The sequence below is a fragment of the Bos indicus x Bos taurus genome, chromosome 1 (assembly GCF_003369695.1).
Source record: "Bos indicus x Bos taurus breed Angus x Brahman F1 hybrid chromosome 1, Bos_hybrid_MaternalHap_v2.0, whole genome shotgun sequence".
In the NCBI taxonomy this organism is placed as follows: Eukaryota; Metazoa; Chordata; class Mammalia; order Artiodactyla; family Bovidae; genus Bos; species Bos indicus x Bos taurus.
The window spans coordinates 156843307-156861584 of NC_040076.1; the positions used below are offsets into that span (position 1 = coordinate 156843307).

At 41.5% G+C, this 18278-nt stretch overlaps 1 protein-coding gene and 1 long non-coding RNA gene across 8 annotated transcripts in view; one reads left to right on the plus strand and one right to left on the minus strand.

The window, feature by feature from the left end:
* LOC113897279 (zinc finger protein 596-like) lies at nucleotides 1-14020 on the minus strand. Of its 7 annotated transcripts, none has more exons than XM_027549881.1 (8): nucleotides 13861-14020; nucleotides 10959-11043; nucleotides 8822-9040; nucleotides 7062-7144; nucleotides 5003-5129; nucleotides 3722-3817; nucleotides 2864-2955; nucleotides 63-2395 (listed from the first exon to the last, which is right to left on the minus strand). In XM_027549881.1, exons 4-8 carry the CDS (start codon nucleotides 7071-7073, stop codon nucleotides 1148-1150), a joined length of 1575 nt encoding a protein of 524 aa, XP_027405682.1. In that variant the 5' UTR covers nucleotides 7074-7144; nucleotides 8822-9040; nucleotides 10959-11043; nucleotides 13861-14020; the 3' UTR covers nucleotides 63-1147. The 7 variants fall into 7 exon arrangements, with proteins under 7 accessions (XP_027405662.1, XP_027405652.1, XP_027405643.1 ...); XM_027549901.1 differs by lacking the exon at nucleotides 13861-14020 and adding an exon at nucleotides 13619-13848 and having other exon boundaries at nucleotides 63-2392; XM_027549871.1 differs by lacking the exon at nucleotides 13861-14020 and adding an exon at nucleotides 13619-13845.
* Nucleotides 13967-18278, plus strand: part of LOC113897301 — a 54688-nt gene continuing 50376 nt past the window's right edge. Inside the window, exon 1 of the long non-coding RNA XR_003512320.1 lies at nucleotides 13967-14049. This is a non-coding gene — a long non-coding RNA (uncharacterized LOC113897301). The remainder of the gene's footprint in view (nucleotides 14050-18278) is intronic.

An 18278-nucleotide genomic window follows, 5' to 3' on the forward strand; every position in this document is an offset into this window, starting at 1 on the left:
TGTTTTATATTCTGTAGTTTTATTGTGCGCACACACATACAGACATACATGAACACGTGCACTCTGATTCATCTTAGTTATATTTTTTATACAATACAATAAAATACAAATCTTTCCTTCATCTTATCTCCCTTTATTTTGGAATGCTTCCTCTATTTGATCACTATAAGGTATTTTCTGCACTTTAGTCCAGGTGTTATATTGTATGGCATATTTACAAATGTTACATATCCTCTTGATGAACTCAGTTTTTAATTAGTTCGTCTGATGTAAACATGGCTACCTCTGTTCTTATGATTTCCATTTATGTGGAGTATGTTTTCCATCCCTTCGAGTCCATATGTATGTCCCAGAAAAACATGGGATAAATTGATTACAAACATCTGTGTTTTCAGTTTTGCCACCTGTGACACATAGGTAATAGACATGTTTAAATGGGTACCAAGGCCCAGGCCTTCTCGTTACCCTGGCGGAAGGAAGCTCCACCTTCCCCTCTCTGAGCCTTCTGTTTGTGTATGGGAGGGGCTGAACTCCTGGGTCTCACTCCCAGTTGGGGATCTGTGGATTCATGGCTGTTGACAGGGCAATATGGGCAAGATCAGGGGACCATGGCTGCTTCTGCTCTCCCTGCTTTCTGGGTGTTTCATGCATCACTAGGAGGGGCAGCACTTTTCTCATTACATGTATGTCAGGCATTCCAGAAGGGGATACTCCAAATGCCTTCCGTATTTTTCATGTCCTAGTTTGTTTCCACTAGCAGTCACCTGACACCGAATCTTCAGATGCGTGCCAGGAGTGGTGCTAAGGTAAACCAGTACAGTGATTACAGGTCCAGTTTCTCCCCTCTGTGGTTTACTTAAAGGATAACATAACCAAAGGTATTTCTACACTAATTACAGATATATTATTGGAATTTCTCTGAAATGTGATTTATCCATTTAACAGTTACAGCTGAGGATGAAGATTCCTCCACATTCATTCCATTTGCAGTTTGTTATCCCACGAGTCCACTGCTAAAGGTTTTGTTACACAGGTGACATACATATGGATTCTGTCTACTGTGAATTAACTTTAGTTAATTAATAAGGATGAATAAAGACTCTTACACATTGAAAATAAACATAGTATTTCTTCATTGTGTGAGTCCTCAAGAGTGTTTATACTTTGAAGGTATGGGTGGTGAATCTTCATTTATTACCTTTATAGCATGAGTTCTCTCGTGTTGTCTGAGGTTAAAATATTTACTGAATGCTTTTCCACATAGGTAACATTTATATGGTTTCTCTCCAGTGTGAATTCTCTTATGCAATCTAAAGTTATAACTCCTATTGAAGGCTTTACCACATATATTGCATTCATATGGTTTCTCACCTGTGTGAGTTCTTTCATGTCGTCTAAGGACAGAAGAGTGATTGAAGGTTTTCCCACATAGGTGACATTCATATGGTTTCTCTCCAGTGTGAGTTCTTTCGTGTCGCTTAAGGACAGAAGAATCAGTGAAGGCTTTCCAGCACAGGTGACATTCATATGGCTTCTCCCCAGTGTGAGTCCTCTCATGTCGTCTAAGGACAGAAGATTCAGTGAAGGCTTTTCCACATAGATGGCATTCATATGGCTTCTCTCCAGTGTGAGTTCTCTCATGTTTTCTAAGGTGAGAACAATGAGTGAAGGCCTTCCCACATAGATGACATCCATATGGTTTCTCTCCATTGTGAGTTCTCTCATGTTGTCTAAGGTAAGACGTTTTACTGAAAGTCTTCCCACACAGGTGGCATCCATATGGTTTCTCCCCAAAATGAGTTCTCTCATGTTTTCTAAGGTCAGAACAATGAGCAAAGGCTTTCCCACACAGATGACATTCATTTGGTTTCTCTTTGGTGTGAATCACCTCATGTCGCCTAAGATTATAACTTTTACTGAAGGCTTTGCCACACAGATGACATCCATATAATTTCTCTCCAGTGTGAATTCTTTCATGTTTTCTAAGGTCAGAACAATGAGTGAAGGATTTTCCACAAAGATGACATCCATGTGGTTTCACTCCAGTGTGAATCATCTCATGTCGTCTAAGGTTAGAACTTTTACTGAAGGCTTTCCTACATACATGACATTCAAATGTTTTCTCTCCAGTCTGAGTATTATTGTGTTGTCTATGGGCAGAACTTTGAATAAAGGTATTCCTTCTTTGATGACATTCATATGATTTACTTCTAGAATGAATCTGCTTCTGTATATTAAAGGATGGCAAGTAACTGATGGCTTTTCCAACATCTTGGCTAATAAAGGGTTTCTTTCCCACTTGAGGTATTACATACTGAGTCAATGGTAAGATTTCAGTAAATTTTTCTCTGAAGTTGTTGCATTCCAAAGGATCCTCTTGAGTGTGAGACCACTGCTTTTTGAAATGAAATGACAGATTGTTACAAATTTGCCCAATTTATTCATTCCTTCCTTTCTCTACATATAAATTCTAGGGTAATCATTCAGTGATGGACTCCAGTTAAAATTGCTTCTGTATTTTTAATATTTACATAAACATGAGCTATTACTCTCTTGCAAGCATAGATTTACCTTTTGTAATATCCCAACTGCAGAGATACCTATTTAATTTTAAAGACATTATTATGTTTCAGTGTTTAGGAATATAATCCATAATTACATAACTGTTTATAAGACTATAAACTGTTTATAGTTCTGACTATTGGTTAATCTTTTCTTCCTTAAAACCAGACTAACTAAAATTTTCTCCTGTGGAAGTCCATGATCCCAACTTTAGTTAAACCAGGTACGTATGCCAAATTTCCAACTTATTCAAGTCCCAGGTCTTCATCTGGAGGAACATATTTACACTTGTGAAGCTTACCATTGCACTAATTAGAGGTGCGTCCTTCTTGCAGATATGTTGCATAGATAACATTTCCTGTTTTTTTGGATCATCTTCTCTATCTGAAATGACTAGAAAAAAAATAAATTACTATAATGATATCAGTGGAAGTAAAATGTTGAAGTGACTCAATGCTCATTTGTGTCTGTTTCAAATACTAACACACAGATGGGAAAGAATGTCAAATTAGGGAATACTGTAAAGAGAGAAGAAACACATGTAACAACTGTCATTCTCAGGACTGAATTATGAGGAAGATAAAATGAATATGGCAAGTTGGGGAAGAAAAGAGAAGATCCTATTCATAGAACAGGACCACGAAAAGGGATGTTTTGTGAATGTTTATTAATTCCAGTGGGTACACAAATTTCACCTTGTGTAAAGCCAAGGACAATGGCAGAAAGCCTTGTGAATAGAAAATTGATGCCTTCAATGTATGATAACATCTGAAAAATGCTTCCCCATGACACTGTCTAAATTTTAAAAACAGCCTACAATGCGGGAGACCCCAGTTCGATCCTTGGGTCAGAAAGATCCCCTGAAGAAGGGACAGGCTACCCAACAGTTTTCTTGGGCTTCCCTGGTGGCTCAGACAGTAAAGAATTCACCTGCAATGTGGAAGACCTGGGTTCGAAAGATTCCCTGGAGAAGGGATCGGCTACCCACTCCAGTATTCTTGCCTGGAGAATTCCATGGACAGAGGAGCTTGGCAGGCTACAGTCCATGGGGTCACAAAGAGTCAGACACGACTGAGCAACTTTCACTTGATTTCTTAGGGCCTATTCACTCACTGACCAGGCTCCTCCTCCTATTGAAGTACAGGTTCTTGGAACTCACCTGGACTCTGACCTTGCAGGAAGCCTAACCCTTCTCTTGAAAGTTGCTCTCCTTGCTCCAAATGGGAAATCACATCTGATTTGTAAAGCTGATTACCTGTTTGTAGGAGAAAGATATGTGGATTTTGAGTTCCATGCTCATAACAGTGCATGATCACAGAGCAGACTAATGAGGAAGAATACAGTAACCTCTAAAGGTCAGAACAGAGAAGAGTATGTTGAAAACAACATGTACAGGCTTTGACTGGCAAAATGATAACTCTTCAACTTGTTCCCAAAGACATTAATGACCTATCACCACTAATGCCCATGCCCAAGTTCAAAGACAGATTATGGAATCTGCAATATTTTCATTTCACAGTGCTTTAATACTATATATCCAAAGAATCCAATACATACAACTTCCACCAGAAAAATCTAAGTTCTATGTGGAAAACAATATATCTATTATTTTTAACACTGTGATCTGATCAAACCACAGTCCTTGCTGTAAAATAAATTTTAAGAAATCACATTTATTTACCCATACAAAAATAGTGAGTTCCCACCATTGCTTGAGCATCAGAGACTGAGTAGCAACGAAGACTCAAAGTTGTGTAAGGAAGATTACATTGTAGTGGGATTGACAAACTATACATAAGTAGTGAAATGAGTGAAAGTCACTCAGTCGTGTGGAGAAGGCACTGGCACCCCACTCCAGTGCTCTTGCCTGGAAAATCCCCTGGATGGAGGAGCCTGGTGGGCTGCAGTTCATGGGGTTGCTAAGAGTCAGACACGACTGAGTGACTTCCCTTTCACTTTTCACTTTCATGCACTGGAGAAGGAAATGGCAACCCACTCCAGTGTTCTTGCCTGGAGAATCCCAGGGATGGGGGAGCCTGGTGGGTTGCCGTCTATGGGGTCGCACAGAGTCAGACACAACTGAAGCGACTTAGCAGCAGCAGCAGCACTCAGTCATGTCTGACTCTTTGTGACCCCATGGACTATACAGTACATAGAATTCTCCAGGCCAGAATACTGGAGTGGGTAGCCTTTCTCTTCTCCAGGGGATATTCCCAACTCAGGGATCAAACCAGGTCTCCTGCATTTCAGGTGGATTATTTACCAGGGGAGCCACCAGGGAAGCCCCCAAAAATATAGAAATTAAAGAAAATTTTGATAAGGTAGTTCCAAGAGTTATGATAAAGAGTCAAAACAGAATCTGGAGTGAGAAATGGGAAAGTTTTCCTCCATCCTTGTTGAATGAATACATACACCAGTCATTAAAGAGTAACTGACTAACCAACTGAGACCAGATGACTGATGTTCTCCAGCATCACCTCTCTGAACAGCGTTCTCTGGGAGGTGTCCAGGAGGGCCCACTCTTCCTGGGTGAAGTCCACAGCTACATCTTGGAAGGTCACTGATTCCTAAAACATCACAGAAATCGTTTTAGACACGGCCATCTCTGCCAGGGGAGGACAGTACAGGTATAAGGCACTAAGGAAGTGGCAGGTGAGTGTACAGAATCTCAAACAGTACTTTGGGTCCAATCAAATCATTCTCATCGTTGACACAAACCTCTGACTTTCAGCAACCTACGAAGACACACACACTCTGAATACAGAAAACTTCATTATAAAAAGACAATACAAGTCTTTTGTTACTAATCTCCATGGTGTAACAAACCGTGGAGATTTCCCAATAGATTTATAATTACAACTTCCAAATCATGATTATAAAATTTCCACTTGAAAACTGAACAGTCTTCAATTCAATTTCAAGTAAATCTAAGAATCATCACAAGGGATGACGTATCCATGATATGCCCCTTTTAAAACATGACTGTGGTTAGATTATTGCTCTATATGGCCTCAGTTTCTTCCTCAGTGAAATGGTTTTTAATAATGTGTCATCAGTTCTGAAAGATCTAATGACTTAATGTGTGATGTGCTATCTAGCAGCCATTTCTTAAATATAACTTTTAGGTTTATTATTCAGGAAATGGTAGAGAATATTGAAGCAACATCTAGAATTCTGCCTAACTGATTAGCATTCATACAGGTCTTGGGATCAGCAGGTACCACCTTTCATCTTACAAAGCTGAGGTGTTTGCTATTAAGGGTAAATGAGTCAGCAGCTCACACCACAGGTCTGAGACTTCTGCAGGGAAGGACAGTCTTATCCCGACCTTCCTATGTCTGAGGTCTCACTTTCCCAACTACCCTGGGATCTCCAAATATCAGTTATTATTGTCCTTTTGTTTCTTTGTCTTGTCTCTCTACTCAAGTACATCTGAAGCCACCTGATTGCTCTGGCCTCTTTCATTCACGGAAAACTTCCTCAGGGCTTAAAGTAGTACTCTACCTCCTATATTCTTTCTTCTGAATCACAGCTCAAATTAAGAAAACACTATTCTCTATACACTGTTTCCAGTTATGAAATGTGAAAAAGCAGAAATTACAAAGAGGGAAAAATTTATGACTTGGGACATTGGTAATAATGAAAATTTAGTTTTCTTTTTTAGAAGATTTTGAAAAGCACAAATATACTTTATCAAAATTTTAAGAAGTTTAAATTTGAAAAAATGTAAGTTAATGACTCCTCATTGCCTTCTCCTGCATAATCATTTGTTTTCTCTTAGCACTAGTCAGCACTCCCTCAGTACCTAACACTGGACTCACCAATGTCATCTGTGGAAACATCTGTCTCTCCAGTGGGTGGGTTGCAACGTTTTCCTTCTTACTCATCTCCATTGCCTGTATTCACCTCAATCCTAAGCCCATCACAGTTAATATAATGGTTAATGACAATCTTTTTTTTTTTTTTGCCAAGTGGGCCATGGGCTGCATGAAGAAAAGAAAACCTCTCTTATCTCTTCTTGAATACATGGCATTAATAAAGACTGGAATATCTTACTATAACGTTGGGAAGGAATGACCATTTGATGAGTCCTTGACCCAACATGACCATTCCAGAATTCCGGGGAACTTAACTGAAGCTCAGATCCTTGAACAACCTCTCAAGTGCGCTTAGAACATGTGTGCCTGTAGGAGAATTATGTCCATACACTGGCAATAGGGCTTCCCAGAAGGCTCAGTGGTGAAGAATCCGTTTGCTAATGAGGGAGACTCGGGTTGGACCCCTGGGTCAGGAGGATACCCTGGAGAAGGAAATGGCAACCCACTCCAGAATTCTTGCCTGGGAAATCCCATGGACAGAGGAGCCTGGTGGGCTACAGTCCATGGGGTTCCAAAGAGCCGGACAAATCTGAGCATATACCCCACCACCAGCAATGGCAATAGAGATTAGAAAGCAATTTCTACTGCCAATTTCAGTAGAAAGAGTAATTTCCTACCCACCTGAGATTCCATTGTAACTAGTTCAGCTGCCAACTGTCTTCTGGGTTTTCACTTACACACAGTCCAGGCAACAGGAAGCAGAGCTGAGGAAGAAGAAAAAAGTCGTGAGCCTCTCAGCTGTCTGCAACCTCCATATTCACTTGTCATGAAGCCCCAGCCCTTCACCTGGAAGTAGCTCCCAGGACAACCAAAAGAAACATGCAGTGTGCTCCACGCAAAATACGGGTAGAGCTCTCCTAGGATCAAAAGTAAGAAGGCATGGCTATTGTTCTTAGTAAAGAAGGCATAAAAGTGAACGTCACTCAGTCATGTTCGACTCTTTGCGACTCCATGGACTATACAGTCCATGGAATTCTCCAAGCCAGAATACTGGAGTGGGTAGCCTAGCCCTTCTCCAGCAGATTACCCTGACCCAGGAATCAAACAGGAGTCTCCTGCATTACAGGTGGATTCTTTACCAACTGAGCTATCAGGGAAGCCCAAAGAAGGTAGAAACACCCTCAGTTTAGAGTAGAATGTGGACACCACTGAGTTTGGTATGCTAATTCGCTCACGATGTTCAGAAGTGTCCAGTTCCCTCCTAACTCCAAATCACAGGGATCAATGACTCATGCCACGTGTGTCTCCACCTTGAGTAACAACCATGAACTTCTCAGGTTTAATTATTCTTACTTTGTGCACTGTTTCTCCAGCTCCATTCCACCCCTCTAGTTCCTTGAAACATCCCTGCTTTTCTCAGCCCCTCATACACTCATCTGGAATCACTGTCTCTTCCAAGAATTTCCAGTGACACTCACTTTTAGATTTCTTCTGCATTTAGTTGTGAACTAAGAGAATTAAGAATATATTTTGACAGGGTTAATTATTTTAGGTAATTTTATTTGGAGGAATCAACGGCACCTACTTGCAATGTGTGTGTGTGCTCAGTCATGTCCAATTCTTTGTGACTCCATGATCTGAAGCCTGCCAGGCTCCTCTGTCCATGAGATTCTCCAGGCAAGAATACTGGAGTGGGTTACCACTTCCTTCTACAGGGGACCTTCCTGACCCAGGGACTGAACCCAAATCTGCTGTGTCTTCTGCCTTGGCAGGCGGTTCTTTACCGCTGAGCCGCATGGGAAGTCAAGCTCTTTTGGGGAACATACTTTCCCTAACTTTCTCTTAGTCTACAGTCTTCAGAGTAATCTTGTCACTCTAACTCTGTATCACTTACCAAGGACTTCTCAAGTGATACTGTTGGAAGATCTCAAGACTCCACCCTACCTCCTTCATTTTTCTCTATTTATGTGCATTGCCCACGTATGCCTACATATTTACACAGTTACTTCGATTCCTTCCATTACTTTTTCTAAATTGAAAGTGACAAAACTCATGTTTGAATTCCATTTCTGGGCTTACCACTTTTTCCCCCCCAAAACTAATATATACTAGAAATGAACTACATCTCAGTACATCATCTCTCATTCTCCCCAAATATTACTCTTTACCTAGTCTCTAATCTTTTCAATTTCTCCACCAGACATCCAAAGGTAAACATTTCAGATGCTGTCTCAGAACATCACAAATACAGTTTAGCATTGGTATTACTTCTACACTGTTCACTAGCATCCTTCATTCCCACTCAAATACATAAACACAACTTGCTACCCCATACTTATTTCCTTCAATCTGTTTGAGTGTCAGGTCCTCAGAGATCCCTTCATTGAATTCCCACCAAAATGAATACTTCACTCTTGGTGAACATGGTCTCCAGTACTCACCAGAACTAAACAGACGGAAAACCCAGTAAAGCCAAATATTCACCGAGGACACTGCCACAACATTCCAGAGTTCAGAGCATCTTTCTCTTTCCAGAAAATGCATCATATTGATGAATTCTCTTTTGATGCTGTTGATAATCTCATCAGTGTTTTACTCCAAAGGACAGTATCTGACTAAGTGGGTCCCAATCAAGATAAAATCAGGAAATTAGGCAGACCCTGTAGATGAAATTAAGGACAACAAATTGTATTCTTAAGTTCTTGCGTCCTCTAAAAGTCTCAAAAGGAAACTTTATGCCTTTTCTCAGACTTCAGTGTTTTATGATTTTGGTTGTTCTGGGCAGCACTGAGAATCTGCAGCAAATGAATCCTTCCTCCTCTTTAGTTTTATTTGTAAGAGGATCTGTAATCTAACAACAATATTCACAGACTGAGGACAGAAGAGTGGTGACTCTGCATAAGTGTAAATATTTATGCTGAGTAAATCTCTATCCAAAGAAATATCTTTCATTTTTACTCCCAAGCAAGAAAAAGCTCAGTGTACGTCTCTTCAAGTCAGACCTAGTTGTTAACCTAATAACTGAAAAACTCTGCAATCCACAAAATTTAAGGATTTCCAGAATAAATGATTAGTTTCAGGACTGATTTTTATTGTACACAGAATTTAATTTTTTAAATTGTAAAATAAAACATACACATAACATTTATCATCTTAGCCATTTTTAAGTGTGTAGTTCAGTGGTGTCAAATACATTCATAGTGTTGTGCAACCATCTTCAATGTTCTTCATCTTGTAAAACTGAAACTCTGCACCCACTAAACAACCAGTCCCCATTCCCCTCTCCTCCCAATGCCTGGAAACCACCAGGCTGTGCCAAAATAGAAGTAAGAAACCACCAGGCTGTGCCAAAATAGAAGTAAGAAGTATCCTAGAAATCAGTGCAGGTGCTTGAGTCAGAACCCAGAAAAGAGAGGAAAAAGATGAAATTCAAAAATGGTATCAAGGAGCTGAAATTGTAATGATTTTTGGAAGATATGATTTCAAACTAAAAAAATATATATAAGAATCCATTTTAACTATCATACCTAATAATACTTTTTAAAGTGGACAAATCCAACCCTAATGTACTAAAATCAATGTTTCCTATTTAGTAACAATAGTTTAAAACCTAAGTAAACACATGAAAGCCAGTCTGTATGTATAATAGCCAAATATTATGACTCTAACTTCAAATAAATTTGCAAACTCATGCAAAGAAATTTTAAAACTTTTTAAGGACATAAATGTGACATGAACAAAGTCTGCCAAACCAAATTCTTAGACTAGAGGACATGGTGACAAAAAAAATCTGTGACTGCAGAAATGTGGTGCAACTCAAATTTAAAAGTCATATGCAGAATCTGAAAAATAACGTGTATATATATGTATAACTGAACCAATTTGCTGTACATATAAAACAAAATTGTAAATCAAGTATACCCTCCAAAAATCATATGCAATATTTCACATAAAAAATGAGAAACATCCGAAAAGTTGATTTTTGTCTCAGTTTTGATTTGGGATGAGGATATAGCCAAAATAACTGTGAAAAGAAAAAAAAAAAAAAAAAAAAACACCTGGAGATCAGTCAAGTTACATTTGAACCTATATTATTTGAAACTTTAAAATAGCTCAAATTAAATAGTTGAAATAAACAATATTAAACAATATATTAGGACTAAATGAACGTAATATTTTATACTATGAAACAGGTGACACCTTACGAAGGGAAAAAAAGCAAAGGCCATGATTTGGTTTCATTGCATCAACATTATCAAAGTGTCTGTGTGTATGTAACTAAACCATAAATTAGAAAAATAAGTAGGAAAATTCATTCTATATATACATGTCTATAAAGAATAACCTTTACTCAGTCTCTTAAATCATTAGTAAAATGGAAATTAGGAACAAAGAGTTGTCATTTTATCCAAATCTACAATTATACACACATATTTAAATGAATCCTGGTTAAGGCACGAGGGGACAGACAGACGAGGATTTCTTGGCAACTGTGTACTTCGTGTAGAGAACGGTGCCAAAACCTGTTACAAAATGAAATGTGCCATCTATTGGCTCAGCAACAAAACCACAACTTACCCAAAGAGGAGGAACACTCAGTATCTGCAGACAAGTCAATTCTTTACAAATCCATGAACACCAACATCTCCCTGGGACAGGTGTGCTGTGAACAATGTTAAAATCCTCTTACTATCAGACATTTTGGGTTGATTGTGTTTTTAAACAATTACAGAATAAAATATACTACATGATGTGGATGAAATGCCACCTTAATTTGTCATGGCTAAGTCTCTAATTACAGGCCAAATAAAAAGATTTATGTTGTTAAGCTTTAGCTACATTGTACAACCAGGTAGAACACTTTTCCCCTCTCCACAACTTTCTTTCATCTTGGTCTACATCCACCTCTTGTGCCTATGCAGTCCCAACTGGCAATCTTATTGACTGCATGGTGTCCAGTTCCTGTCTCTAGTCAATGTCTGGGCATGCAGCATTGCTCATGATGATCCCCCAAATGGAACCACGTCCCAAGTTCCATGTCACTGGGTGACAGTGAGATAGAATTGGTCTGGAGATAGGAGAGGCCATAGATGAGTGAGAAAACGTCTTAGGCAGGACATCTGAGAGTCAGATTTTAGCAAGTCCTGAGAACAGCATTACAGGAAAGAGAGGGCAGATCAAGCAACAGATAATATGAGCTTTCCCAAATAAAGATTTACTCCTGACTCCTCATCTTTCCCCTACTCTGAGTGTCTTGCTCAGGCCAGAAGTCACTCTTTAGTGTTGGGAAGTGCCATTCATGTCTTCAAATAACTTCTCCCCTTTCTGGCCACAACCACACATGTAGGGGAGAAATTAAACATTTGGAAAAAATGGTCCTCTGCATCTGCTGAACTATTAGGGAACAGGGCCAATAAACTCCTACATGGGCATCAACAGCTAAGTTTCTCTGCCCCTCTATGCTGTAAAGCCCACACATCACACAGCAGATATGGGAAGGCAAGTTGGTACAACCCTCCCTTTCAAGTCAATCCTCACAGTGTCTTCCAGCACCTGCTGAGCACAGCATCACCAGATAAGGATGGGAAGAGGTCTCCTCCTCTCCTGTTGCTGAGCTTCCTAGGCTCTTTTTCACTCTCTAACATCCAAAGTGGATCACCCTTTCTCCTCCAAGTTCCCTTTCCTGAACCAAGTGCCACATCCTCCTTGGAGAAATACCTCTGTTTTGTGCTTAAACACTCTTGATCTTTCCCTGCCAGTTGCCTTTTGACTATGCGAGAATGTATCCTGGGGCATGTGGAAAGACACATGAACAGGAAAGAGGAACCATGACTGGCCTCACAGGCACCAGGTGGTCCAGGATCATTCTCACTCCTGCCCCTAAAGATTCCAGATCTCATTTCATTTTCCTGAGCAAGGGCAAGTTGTCTTTCATGGTTGTAATCATCTTGATTAAAACCATTTAATTTCTATTTTCCACAATAGATATCAAAATATACAATTCTATGACTATATAAAAAGTATAACATTAAGAACACTTTTAAATAACGGCATTGGGAAACACCAACGTTCAGGTATGGAAACAGCTCTGAGTAATGTACTCATCATGAACAAATGAGATCTGTGAGAACAAGTTCTAGAATCATCCAGCCTATCATTCAATATTTGCAAAACAAACAAAAAAATTAAAGAAATTTGAAGAGAGCATATACTTAGTTGAAAACTGTAGATCACAGACCAATAAATTAAAAACTCACATACAGAAGAAAGAATGCTGTTGAACACTGGACCACTAGTTTAAACTACCTGGTACTGACTTTTAAGACAAAAATCATTAATATCCCTACCAACTGCACACGAAATAGTGTACAAATTATTTACTAAGCACCAGAGAATACTTTTAGTACACAATAATGACAAGAAAAGGACCAAGGTCTCATGATTTGAATCTGACACAATACACTTAAAGTAATTTGGAAAATTTTAGAGGATGAGATGGTTGGATGGCATCACCGACTCAATGGACATGAGTTTGAGCACATGCAGTCCATGGGGTCCAAAGAGTCCGAGACGACTTAGCAACTGACCTGAACTGAACTGAATGAATTTGGAATCTATCCTTCTACTTTCCCCAACTGCTACTGCGGGTGAAAGTCCCCGCCTCCATTCTGTCCTTGGCCATCTCCGTATTGATCTCCTTTTTGTCTGTTTTCATGTACCATAATGCCTCTTATGGCTTCCCTGGTGGCTTAGCTGGTAAAGAATCTGCTTGCAATGCGGGAGACTTGGGTTCGATCCCTGGGTTGGGAAGATCCCCTGGAGAAGGGAAAGGTTACCCACTCCAGTATTCTGGCCTGGAGAATCCCCTAGACTGTAGTCCATGGGGTCGCCAAGAGTCGGACACGACTGAGCGACTTTCACACCTCACACACAATGCTACTTATTCAGTCACTTTCCTTTTTTACCGGTATTTTGTCTCTCCAGTCCCACTGCACCCACCTCCCTCCCTCCTCTATTTTGCTTTTCAAGTCCTCACTCTCCTTTACTCCTTCCTTCAGTCTCGGCCTGCCCGCCCCACTCGACACCCATGGAATGGAGCAAAGATGCTCTGCCCAGGAGGACACTGTCCCATGAGGGAGCGGTACCCGTGCCGGCAAAGGATAGGACTTGGGACAGAAGGTCACGGGGCGTCACTGGACAGGGCCGATACCCTTCCCCAGGGGGCTCAGGGGCCTTACTGAGGCGGTGACCGCCGAGGGGAGCGAGCGGCGGGGCCGGGCCGCTTCTGGAGAAGACGGGGGTCTGCGGATTCCTGGAGCCGCCGGAGGGCGCGGAGTCCCGTGCGGCCCCGAGAGGCACAGAGGGCGAGAGCGCACGTTGCGAGTGGGGACCTGACACGGGGCGGGACCCCGTGAAGAGACCATAGGCCGGAAGGTCGGACCAGGATGGCCTCGGATCCGGAAACGGATGCGACTCGAACCTGGCAGCGGAGCTCCCGGCTTCGCGAGTGTCAGGGAGCCCCGGGCCAGCGGCGCGAGAGCGGGTCTGTGACGTCGGCAGGGACTCGGGCCCCGGTGTGAAGGAAGGGGTGGGGCGGGGCCGAGGAGCGCGAGAAGTGCCCAGGACAGCACTCTCCGAGAGGCCCTGTGCTCCCGACACCCGCTTCCGGGTAAGGGGGGGCGTGGCCGTAGGGGGCGGTGGGGCCGGGGTTGGGCGGAGCCTCGGAAGGCCTCGCCCAGGATGGGCGTGTCCTGAGCGCGGTGGGCGGCTGGAGCGGTGTGGGGCGTGTCCTCTCGGTGGACATTGTGGGCGCGGCCGGAGACTCCCCCCGCCCTGCCCTCCGCGGGTTCCCGCCGGGCCGGTGCGGGCTCACACATCTCAGTCTCAGCCTTTGGCTGTGCGGGCGCTGGGGCTGCTTCCTCCTGGCTTCGGGATAAGTGTTTCGAGCAACTCCAGGTCGGAGCTGACAGTTGTGAGGCCTTTCCTAGTGAATTCTGGGATGTTTCCCTGTTACCGTGTGGAAAACGGGTTAAGTTGAAATCACCTCTCGCTCCTGGAGACTCCTGTCAGGACTCGGCCTCCGGCGGGAACGTGGCTGGGCCCAGCTGGGCCCTGCGGTTCCTGCCCTCCCTGCGCTGGAAGTGGTCTGCGCTGGCGATGGAAACCAAAAAGAACAGGGTTTCCCTTTCTGTCCCCATTCACCAGGGAGGCAGCACGAGCCCTGAGCTCACCACGGGGGACTTCATGTCATGTCCATGACAGTGTGGACAATCTCCTAATTCAAGTCATTGATTTATAAATACATTGTATTTTCACATTGACCTTATCTATATTCCCACGGCTATCTGAAATAATGTTCAGTTCAGTCGCTCAGTTGTGTCCGACTCTTTGCGACCCCATGGACTGCAGCAGGCCAGGCTTCCCTGTCCATCACCGACTCTGGGAGCTTGCTCAAACTCTTGTTTATTGAGTCGGTGATGCCATCCAACCATCTCATCCTTTGTCGTCCCCTTCTCCTGCCTTCAATCTTTCCCAGGATCAGGGTCTTTTCCAGTGAGTCGGTTCTTTGCATCAGGTGACCAAAGTATTGGAGCTTCAGCTTCAACATCAGTCCTTCCAATGAATATTCAGGACTGATTTCCTTTAGGATTGATTGGATCTCCTTGTTGTCCAAGGGACTTTCAAGAGTCTTCTCTAACACCGCAGTTCAAAAATATCAATTCTTCGGTGCTCAGCTTTCTTTATGGTCCAACTCTCACATCCATACATGACCACTGGATAAACCATAGCTTTGACTAGATGGACCTTTCTTTGTTGGAAACGTCGGAAAATAATGTTGTCAGAAAAAGTTGTCAGGAAATAGTGTTAAAGAAGAAACATCAGTGACATTTGTTAAAGCTGATAAAATAAAATTTGTAAACATAAAATTCTCTGTGTTTGTTTGGGCCTTCTCCCTCCATAATGTGCCTGTGAATTTGCATGCATATTAGCCAGAGCTCCTCAAAGATAGGAGTGCGTGCTCAACCACAATATTGCTTTTTTCCCTTTTCTTCTGAAGCTAGCAATTATTATTAAGTCACTAAGTTGGACTTTCCTGATGGCTCAGACGGTAAAAGATTTGCCTACAATGCGGGAGACCCAGGTTTGATCCCTAGGTCAGGAAGATCCCCTGGAGAAGGAAATGGCAACCCAGTCCAGTATTCTTGCCTGGAAAGTCCCATGGATGGAGGAACCTGGGAGGCTACAGTCCTTGGGGTTGCAAAGAGTCGGACGCGACTGAGCGACTTCACTTTCACTTTCAGTCACTAAGTCATGTCTAACTGTGACCCCATGGACTGCAGCACCCCAGGCTTCCTTGTCCTACACTATCTCCTTGAGTTTGCTCAAACTCATGTCCATTGAGTCAGTGATGCCATCCAACCATCTAGTCCTGTGATGCTTGCGTCTCCTTCTGCCCTCAGTGTTTCCCAGCATCAGGGTCCTCTCCAAGGAGTCGGCTCTTGGAATCAGATGGCCAGCTTCAGCATCAGTCCTTCCAATGAATATTTAAGGGTTGATTTAACTTTAAATTAATTAATTAATTATTAACAAATTATTATACTTTATATTAATATAAATTAAAATATATTATATATTAATATAAATATAAATTAATATATATTAAAAGTAATTATAAATTATTAATTATTTAATAAATTATTAATTAATTTAATTTTATTAAATTAAATTTATTCTATTTAAAAGAATAGTGTTCTTTTCTGGCTCTGTAGGGGGCGATGATGAGTTGCTGCTTGCTATGTTTGAGTTTACCTGGCTAGGTATCTTTGGTGAACTTTCTGTAAAATATCAGTGTATCATTTTGAGGCATGATCCTTTGTCTCAAAAATGTATGTGACTATGCCCTCAATTTCTAACAGGCAGAACAGGCTCAGAGCTTCTGAGAATCTGCTTCCCAGTTTATAATCTTTAGTATGACTCCAATAAAAATTCCCTCTTTTCTTCTTAATTCTTAATTGAATTTTCCTCAACAAAACACAGTAAAGAAGATTTTATTTTGGGGTGGGCTCTGTCAACACTTGTAAAGGAACCAGTACAGTGGGATTTTGTATTGGGTGAGAGAGATTGGGCTGAATAGAATGGGAAAGATCAGGAGCTGACTGTGGCTCAGATCATGAACTCCTTATTGCAAAATTCAAACTTAAATTGAAGAAAGTAGGGAAAACCACTAGACCGTTCAGGTATGACCTAAATCAAATCCCTTACAATTATACAGTGGAAGTGACAAATAAATTCTAGGGATTAGATCTGATAGACTAAGTGCCTGAAGAACTGTGGATGGAGGTTTGTGACTTTGTACAGGAGGCAGGGATCAAGACCATCCCCAAGAAAAAGAAATGCAAAAAGGCAAAATGGTTGTATGAGGAGGCCTTACAAATCGCTGTGAAAAGAAGAGAAGCAAAAGGCAAAAGAGAAAAGGAAAGATATACCCATTTAAATGCAGAGTTCCAAAGAATAGCAAGGAGAGATAAGAAAGCCTTCCTCAGTGGTCAATGCAAAGAAATAGAGGAAAATGATAGAATGGAAAAGATTATAGATCTCTGCAAGAAAATTAGAGATACCAAGGGAACATTTCATGCAAAGATAGGCACAATAAAGGACAGAAATTGTATGGACCTAACAGAAGCAGAAGATATTAAGAAGAGGTGGCAAGAATATATGGAAGAACTGTACAAAAAAAGATCTTCATGACCTAGATAATCATGATGGTGTGATCACTCACCTAAAGCCAGACATCCTGGATGTGAAGTCAAGTGGGCCTTAGGAAGCATCACTATGAACAAAGCTAAGTGGAGGTGATGGAATTCCAGTTGAGCTATTTCAAATCCTGAAAGAGGAAGCTGTGAAAGTGCTGCACTCAATATGCCAGCATATTGGGAAAACTCAGCAGTGGCCACAGGACTGGAAAAGGTCAGTTTTCATTCCAATCCCAAAGAAAGGCAATGCCAAAGAAAGCTCAAACTACTACACAATTGCACTCATCTCACATGCTAGCAAAGTAATGCTCAAAATTCTCCAAGCCAGGCTTCAACAATACCTAAATCATGAACTTCCAGATGTTCAAGCTGGTTTTAGAAAAGGCAGAGGAACCAGAGATCAAATTGCCAACATCAGCTGGCTCATGTAAAAAGCAAGAGAGTTCCAGAAAACATCTATTTCTGCTTTATTGACTATGCCAAAGCCTTTGACTGTATGGATCACAATAAACTGTGGAAAATTCAAGAGATGGGAATACCAGACCACCTGACCTGCCTCTTGAGAAATCTGTATGCAGGTCAGGAAGCAACAGTTAGAACTGGATATGCAACAACAGATTGGTTCCAAATAGGAAAAGGAGTACGTCAAGGCTGTATATTATCACCCTGCTTATTTAACTTCTATGCAGAGTACATCATGAGAAACGCTGGGCTGGATGAAGCACAAGCTGGAATCAAGATTGCTGGGAGAAATATAAATAACCTCAGATATGCAGGTGACACCACCCTTATGGCAGAAAGTGAAGAGGAACTAAAAAGCCTCTTGATGAAAGTGAAAGTGGAGAGTGAAAAAGTTGGCTTAAAGCTCAACATTCAGAAAATGAAGATCATGGCATCCGGTCCCATCACTTTATGGCAAATAGATGGAGAAACAGTGGAAACAGTGGCCGACTTTATTTTTGGGGGCTCCAAAATCACTGCAGATGGTGACTGTAGCCATGAAATAAAAAGACACTTACTCCTTGGAAGAAAAGTTTATGACCAACCTAGACAGCATATTAAAAAGAAGACACATTACTTTGCCAACAAAGGTCCGTCTAGTCAAGGCTATGGTTTTTCCAGTGGTCATGTGTGGATGTGAGTG